Source organism: Seriola lalandi, unplaced genomic scaffold, assembly GCF_002814215.2.
Source record: "Seriola lalandi dorsalis isolate HSWRI2012SDOR001 ecotype SW California unplaced genomic scaffold, Sedor1 jcf7180002054685, whole genome shotgun sequence".
Classification (NCBI taxonomy): Eukaryota; Metazoa; Chordata; class Actinopteri; order Carangiformes; family Carangidae; genus Seriola; species Seriola lalandi.
The window spans coordinates 524,918-533,736 of NW_019525238.1; the positions used below are offsets into that span (position 1 = coordinate 524,918).

At 38.1% G+C, this 8,819-nt stretch overlaps 1 protein-coding gene across 1 annotated transcript; it reads right to left on the reverse strand.

Moving 5' to 3' along the window:
• Positions 1–166: 166 nt before the first annotated feature.
• Positions 167–8,740, reverse strand: fmodb (fibromodulin b). Its single transcript, XM_023422806.2, has 3 exons — positions 6,434–8,740; positions 5,331–6,224; positions 167–2,453 (listed from the first exon to the last, which is right to left on the reverse strand). The coding sequence occupies exons 1-3, from the start codon at positions 6,651–6,653 to the stop codon at positions 2,302–2,304; spliced, it is 1,266 nt and encodes a 421-aa protein (XP_023278574.1). The 5' UTR covers positions 6,654–8,740; the 3' UTR covers positions 167–2,301.
• Between the last annotated feature and the right edge of the window lie 79 nt (positions 8,741–8,819).

The window sequence follows — 8,819 nt, forward strand, 5'->3', positions numbered from 1 at the left end:
AGCCTAGCCTACAAGCGTACATCCTGTTTGACTAAACACTTTATGAGGAGTCAAAAATGCTTTTATCCTTGCCAAAATAGTCTTTCCCACTGCTTTGGAAAGCAGTTTAGTTTCGTTGATTATCAGCTTACACTGCTGATCAATACACAGCCTTCATGGAGCCAACTTTTAAGTAATTCAATTTTAATGTTTAAAATATGACCAAAGTTATGACCAAAGATTTTTATATCGAGTTTCATTGCAAAACAGTATTAATAGTTTCAACATGAACTCTGGAGAATATTCTGTTATTGGTCAAACACACTGAGTTGTTCTTACTTGCAGAGAGGTGGAGAAACAATTTCGATAGATATACACCAGTCGCTGCTGCAGCTTCATAAGTAATGTCTTCACTGCACAGGGAAGGACAGGAATTGGTGGGTTTAACGGCTACTACAGTTTACACATATGCATACATGACATTTAATCATTACTACATGTAACAGAATAACACTGACTGAGAGAAGGAGGGCAGTGTATGTGTATTCCCTAATGCTGTCATGACTTTCACCAGTGTTTACTCCGTGATGGTCCAGCCTAAGAAGACCACATTAGTAAATCATGTTGAAAGATTCCGACATGTCATCATGTGCATGTGTGCTAGCCTCTGCTTTGTTTTTGAAGAAACGGTGTAGGAAGCAGAAGAGTAAAAACAACACAGCCCTACCCCACAGCCTCTGCAGAACTGTGTGCAGCCTGCAATATAACATGATCTATAACTCACTTAATTTCACAGGCTACCGCTTATCAGTGTGCAAACCACTGTTGCACTGGCAGTAATCCATTCTTCATCCCTAGACACTGCTCAATTACCAAACAAGGAAAGTATTTCTATAATTCAATTTAGTGCCTTTCTGCAGAGGATTAAAGGCAGCTGTTGAAGATGAAAAGGAAAGTTGTCCTCAACAATAAATACGTAGGAGCTGTCCTTTTAGAATTGTTAATAGGGCTGCTGCATTTTTCTCTCTCCCATACTCTCTGTCTCTTTTATTTTCAAATTAGATGAAACAGAACATTTTGTTGATGCTAAAAATATATCCGTTTTTTTCCCCACTCAGATGTAATAATAGGTACAAAGTGATAAACAATTCACTTTATACAAAAATGCATTATTCAAAGTTTTTTCACAAAGTTGATATAAATCAAGTCATGTCAAGTCACAGGTTAAAAAGCTTACTGACTTAATCTCTCTGTCAAGTACATATTTCTATGAGATATACAGTACAATGTGCACTGGCTCAGAAATTACAACCTGCACAATTTTTCAAAAGTGAGTGAGTTACTGAAACAGAGTTCCCCAAAAAAAAAACCCCAAAAAACAACTGAAACATTAGGTAACAGTTAACACAGTAATGACAGTCTGGAAAACAACATATGGTTAGCAAAACAGTTGATCACTTAACTTTAAATGTTACATGTTGATGGAAAATTTATGAGCAGTTTTTAAAGTAAAATTATTCTAAAGATGTCACAACAAGTAGTAAACTGTTTATTAAATATGCACTGGTTGTAGGTTAAAAAGTGGCCTTACCAAATAATAACAACTAGAATGGCGTCCGCCGAGGCCAAATATTGACAAAAATGTCAAAGAACACCCTATTTCGCAATGGTAAGGCACAGTGATAAAAAAAATGTAATGGGTTCTTTCCTTGCCTACGCCCCATCCCTCGACCAAGATTGGTCCAAATCAGTTCAGTATTTTTTGCATAATCCTGATGACGAATAAACAAACATAACCTCCTTGGGGGAGATAATGAAAATCGTCACTGCTCAACCTACTGTTTTATCATCCTGTGCCGCATGGTGGAGGCAAATAGCCAAACTGAATCTCACACTGATGACTGGCAGTTTTATACAGGTTATACATTGCCAGACATGACACAAGCAGAACTTGTTGTCATCAGCTACAACGTATTTATGGAGAATTATTTTCGCCAGAATACTGGAACTGATAATCTAATTAGTTTGTTGAACGGATGTCTGTCATCCCTTTGTCATCCATTTGCCATCATCTGGATACATGATTATACAACTGTGGTATTTCCCGTTGACTAATGCTAGGACTGTTTAAACATTTGGAATAATAATGATAGTAGCTCTTATAACAGTTTAACAAAACATTATCTCAAAAATGTTTTGATAGAGAGGACAGTGACTGACATAAAGTAAATATAGTGTCAGGTGACATGAGGTATGAGTGTTACAGAAGGAGCAACGCCCTGGATTGAATTGAGACACATCAGCAAGAGAGACGAGCAAAGGCTACACATCAATAAAGGCAACACGGCGCAAACAGTAGGCAGCTTCAGCAGGAATGTCTCTGGCACTGATCTCATTGGCATCGAGGCGAAGCATTCTCAGCTTGGAGAAGTTTGTCATGTCGATTGTACTGCAGAAACTTCTCAGGGAAAACTCTGAAAGACACAAGAGGAAAATATAAAGGGAGGCTACATGTTGTCTCACTGTCAGTCTGTCAGTCTGTGAATCAAGCAGCAAACAGATGCATTCACATCACACGTTATCAAACCAAGCCAACTTTAATACAAGAGTTTATAGCTGGACCGTGTGGATGGTCAATGTTTGAGGATTAATTTGAAAACTGTTGTGGAACCGCTGTAAACAACTGACGTCGTCTCGTCATATTTGTATTCTGCTCAGTGTCAGTCTTTATCTGTTTGCTTTTCCCTTAGTCTCTGTGGTCAAATAGACAGTATTTTAATACAGCCAATAAATATTTCCAATAAAGCTGTTGTCATTTACATGTTTTTCTGTTTGTGTTCTCAGACAACAGAACAAATATGAAATAGTGACTGAAACACAGCTCATTAATACAACATGTTAACTAGCAGTCACTTCCAAACCATTTCAAAGCTGCTGCTCTGCCCTGCTATAATCCTGATTTTATAACTCTGACGTCGTCTGGCAAAGTTGCAATACGAATTTGCTAAAGACAACAGCTGTGCTGTGATTTCAGATATATGTACTTGTAAAATGATCACTCAGAGAGAAAGTTAGAAGCAGCAGAATATCTTTCTTATTTTGTCTCTCACACAGCATACAGCCTCTGATTGGGTAACAAGCTGCTGCTCCGCCTCTCTGCCACTCACTGAACAAAGTGGACACAGACACGGGTGTGCATATCAATCGCAGGATAATACTCATAATTTGCTTCACTGGAAAGTAGATAAGGTTTTTCCAAAAAAGTTGCCAGATTTATTGCTAGGTACTTTTTTGCAAAAATGTCACTAAATGGGTCTGAAAAGCTGGTAAATTCAGTCACAAACGCGCTAAGTTAGTAACACTGCTTGTACAAGCAAATTAATTTTGAAAGAGCAATGGCCAATGGGGAAACTACGATGGTGTAACCTTATGACTCACTCAGTCACTCATTCAGCCAGTCATGGACATTTGCGTTTATAGGGCTGGCCCAACAGTTGCAGTCTAGCCAAAAACTGAATACTGCAATATATTCCGCCTGGGACTTTTAAGTATATTCTGTGCTAGAAGGCAAGACTTGGCTCTCACATTTCTATATTACCAATCTATTCTGGAAGCCACAAAATAACATACATCACACATCAACATCACATCAATAAAAATGTCTCCCCTTTTTTAAGTACACTCAGTCAGTGTTTTCTCTGATGTCTTCATGTTCATAAAATATATTTTAAACTTTGTTTTACAGTGTTTGCTTTTTCTTGTGTTGTGTATTAGTTTCCACTGAGGAAAGTATTTATGGAACATTTCTACCCTGTCAGGGTACAGAGCGACATAGTATGGAGTCCTAGGGGTGCCATCAAAAGTAACAAATATATAAAATATATAAATGTAATTATATATAAATTTATAAATAAAAGAATAAATAAATGTGAAAATATGAAGACAGAATATATATTAATTTAATTTTTGCACATTAATTACTCTATTTGTTCTATTTATTTATGTTTTCTTTATTTATTTTATATAATGTAATTTATTTATTTTTTATCCCTTTTTCCTTATTCGTATTATTGTTCCTATTGCTTTTTCCTATTACTTTTGTTATTCCTTGAAGGGCCAAGCTGTCAAGCAATGGCATTGGATGGGCCTTCCTGCCAAGGCTCAGTACTAAAATTCCTGCATGTATGAATCCTGCTTTGGCGAGAGCTTTTTACCGCAGACAACAGAGAATAGATGCGATGCAGACTTGGAAGCTTGAGTTAAACTTCGAATCGGGGAGGGAAGAAAATGATTTGCTTCCTCTGAGCAGCAGGTATTTTCTGGTAATCTGCATGGAGAAGGCTGTTTTAAAGTCACTGAGGGAAACTGCTGACATCTGGGATGCCTTAAGTTAAAATAACCATTGTTCCACTTCTGCCAAACACAATATACAGAAAAAGTAACTTCTATGAAATAAACAAATTATACATTTTAACATATATGAATAAATATAGAGAAATAAATGAAGAAATAAATGTGAAAAAAATTAAAAAGCTTCTAATAATTTTTTTTGTTTGGTTATTTGTATTTTTATTTCCATTAAATTTCCATATTAAATTTACTTATTCTTTTATTCAAACCTCCCCTTTTTTTGTTTTCAATGTATGTATCAAATGTATCAATGTATTATTTTTTATGGCACTCCAATGACACCATACGCACACACACACAAAAATTGAAAATCCTGCTTTAGGTGTCGTCTAACGAAGTTGATCTACAGAATACAGCTAAATGATACTGTTAAAACAAAGCAGCTAGAAACAATATGGATGAACTGGTGCACGTATGAACTTCACTGTAGTTCAAAATTACACAGGCAACTGCAGTGCGATAAATCACTAGTGGGCGGGCAGGTTGGGCTCACTTAAGTTCCACAATCTATATTACAAGAGGAAAATTAGTATAGGTTCTATAAAACCAAACACTACATCTTCAACTGACAAACCATGTTTTGGTAATCAAATCAATCTTCGCCTAAAATTCGCGAAGTCCAGTGGAGGAAGGTAAAAAAAACAACAGTTTCAACTTATAACCAAACTTTCGGCCATTGAAGATCTGTGCGTTATGTGTGTTGTTAATCGTTCAGTGAGCAGCATAGTGTGTCCCACTGAGTGACACACTACTCCTGAGTTAGCATAACTTTAGCTCAGCACTGGAATTTATGGCTGCAGAGTCAGCCTTCAAAATGGCATTAAGGGTACTAAGCCATAATAACTTCAAACAAAAAATTTAATTCAACATTTATACAGTTTAAGACTGGCTTCACAATAAAAAAAAAGTTGTAAAACTAAAAGTAACAGATGTATCCATACCTTTGATTTTATTGGCTTGTAAATAAAGGTTCTCCAGGTTCCTACTGACAACAGGGATCTTCTCCAGTTTATTAAAGGACAGGTCAAGCTCAACCAGTGTGCTGATATTGAAGACACTGGATGGAAGTCCTTTATCTGTCAGTTTGTTATGAGCCAAACGGACAAACTGCAGTTTGGGATACATGCTGAGAAAGCCTACCGGCACACTCTCTATGCTATTAAACTCCAGGTAGAGCTGCTGCAGCTGCTCAGGGAGGTTGTCAGGGATTTTCCTCAGCTTGTTTTTCCTCATATCCAGCATGGTCAGAGACTTCAATCCCTTGAACACACCTCCAACATCCTCAATGACATTTGCTTGGAGCTGAAGGGTAGTGAGGTCGGCCATCCCATCAAACGAGTTTGGGAGGATTTTCGAGATCTTGTTGTGACCAAGTCGCAGGTCTGTGATAGACTTGGGCAAGTTAGAAGGCACACGGGTGAGCTCATTGTGATCCAGGAGCAGCCGGTCCAGGTTCTTCAGCTTGCTGAAGACGTTCTTGCCGATCTTGTCTGAGTTGAGCTGGTTGTGAAACAACACAACCCAAACCAAGTTGGTAGCGTTGTCAAACACCCCATCCTGGATGCCTGTGATCTGGTTACGCTGCAGGTAGACATACTTTATATGTGAGGGGACGTAGGGAACATGCTGAAGGTTGCGGCTGTGACAGTACATGGCTGTGGGGAAGGTTGAGGGGCAGTCGCACTCCAGGGGGCAGTCCACTTCCTCGGCCTGCCAGCTGGCGTGCCACCGCCGCCCTCGCAGATGTGACAGCCATTGGAACTGGCTGTAACGCTGGCTGATGCTCAGATCAACTATTCCCATTATGAGGAGGAGCACCACTGTCCGCATGATCACTGATAGAAAACCCAGGGGAAAAAAAAATGTAATTTAGAGATATTATGACGTCACATTTAGGATATTTCATGATTACCCAATCCCAAGACAGTAATCGTATGAATAATATGAAATATTTTGCAACCAACACTACAGTACACCAGGACATGCAGAGATGTATTCTCTTTGCTCCACTTTTTTAAAAGTAAAGTAGGTACAGTATACCTACCAGTTGGTTGATCAGAGACGAAGCCTCCTTCCTTGCTCACGTTGCTTGTGTCTTTCTCAGACTGAGCAGAATATGTTGTTGGTATAGAGTAAATATCCCCCCTCTCCTCACAGCTGGAGCCCCAGCCACCCAGTCTCATTGGAGCACATACATTTTTCCATTTGCATGTTGAACCTACACTACACCATATCACCTCCAGCCATGTCAGTATCAATCCCATCTGTGAACTGGTACAGACATCTGCTTTTTAACAGCCTTGTTTTCTCTTACTGTGTCATTCCTTATCATTAGCACGGCCACTCTATGTCTGGTTTGCTGTTTATTGTTGTGCTGTGGAGGCTATGGAGCAGTTGGGGGGTTATGGTATAGAGAAATTAATGATCCAGACTAGACGCTATAATTAGTAGAGTGTTATTTCTTACATAAAACAATGCAGCTTAGTTATAGTTTAAAATATAACCTTTAATTCGCAGCATGCTTTCATCTATTATATACATATGTATGTTTCAACATGTAAAAAGTCTGACAAACCCTGTTATTTGTTCACCATCATTCTCCTTAAACCTTTTTTTTTTTCTTTTCTTTCTCTTGTTCCTGCCTGCTCCAGGTACTCACTATACTTTTGTCAATTACAGTGTTCAAGCTGGGGAGAAAGTTAACATATATTTGTGCTGGCGCCTGCAGCCAGAGAAGAGCCATTAACATCCTGCAGATTGTCTTCAGAAAGGGCTTCACCATTCATGTCCTTTCACCAGAACAGGAATTGGAGGCAGAGTTTCAGGAATTACGTTTGTTTTCCCCAGCCTGCTTCCCCTCTTTTAGAAAACGCAAAACAACATGCTGATTTGAAAATAGAAGTCGTACAGTGAGTAATAGAGCTTAATCATGAAACAATTACATCCCCTTTGAGGGGAGAGGGAACCTGAGGAAACACAGATGGAACTTCTTTGCAAAAGGACTTGGCAGGTTTTTAGTCATAGCACATAAAAGTAAGGCCAAATATGTAACAGTAAATATACATTTTTTTCCCAAGTGATGTTATTCTATATTTAAAGAAATAATGCCTATCATTGTGCATTGTGTTATAACTGTGCTGTCAACATTAATTATAAATGGAAATCCTTCGAGACCAATTTATCCAAAGGATTGGTAATTAGTGGGGGAAATTAAAGTTTCAATAAAAACAATTTTGATATTGGATTTATCATCGCGTTATGATCAAATAATGTCCAAATCCCCTGTTAATCCGTTTAGTCAGGCAAGACAGCGTTGTTTTCTGTGTGTGTGTCTCTAAAAGAAAATCTGAATTAAAACAGGATGCAAAAGCTGAAAATATTATCTCGTAATTAGAACATCATGTTTATATCATTCAAATCAGATGTGGGCGTCATTTATTCAAGGATCCAAGTACAGCTTGAAGATCCTATATAGTTCCAGTTATACCATAGCACACAATAAACGTTCAGCCTGGAGCTGTTCCACTGTCGTGAGCTGTACCATAAGGTAAAGCTAAACTATTCTCTTGTCTTGAGTATCTTTAACAAGAAACTAGAGATGGGAGAGACTGTAATGAAAACAATATGTTAATTTGAAACAGATTTGTGTATTTTCTGCATGAGAATTCTTAAAAAACAGATGAGAGAGTGGTGCTTTTTGAGTATGTGCATGTATCCAATCTAAAGACTATACTTGTTGACTATACTATGTTTGATTTATTTAATCCATTTACAAACTTAAACCACACATTTAAGCATGCTAGTTTTTTAGACTGAGGGCATTTTTGGCCACATTACGGTTCTGCTGTAGATATTCCTTAACAGTTGGATGGATTGCCAGGACCACCAATAGGTCAACACTTGTCACTTCAGTTTATGAAAGTTTACAAAATACCTCTAAATAAATCGGTTATTAGCTCTTGAATGCTATGGCACTTAGCTGAGCACGCTAACATTTTCTTAAAGACGTTTCGCCTTGAGCAAATGTTTCCCGCATTTAAAAGGTTGCAGACGGCCAGGTCTCACTTTGAGCTTCCCACCAGCACTTTAACACTTTTCAGATGATTTTCTTCTCTAATTGTGTAACTTAGTTGAGGATAAACTACTTGGCCCTCCACATGTAGTTGTAGTCTTCAGTTGAAAAATGTCATGGACTTTATGAGAAACATTATTCTTACATAGCCACGACTACATCACTACACAATGTGCAGTCAGCTGTTTTCCTGAAACCTCACCTCAGTCTATATGCTCAAAAACATATGCACTAGTAAAAGGGGAAAGGAGACCCTTGTGAACAGAAGGCAGTGGAGCTAATGGCAATAATGTCCTTTATTTATTAAAAAAATCTGAGTGGCTGGTCATTTGTTTGACTTTAGATGCTAATGATGAAT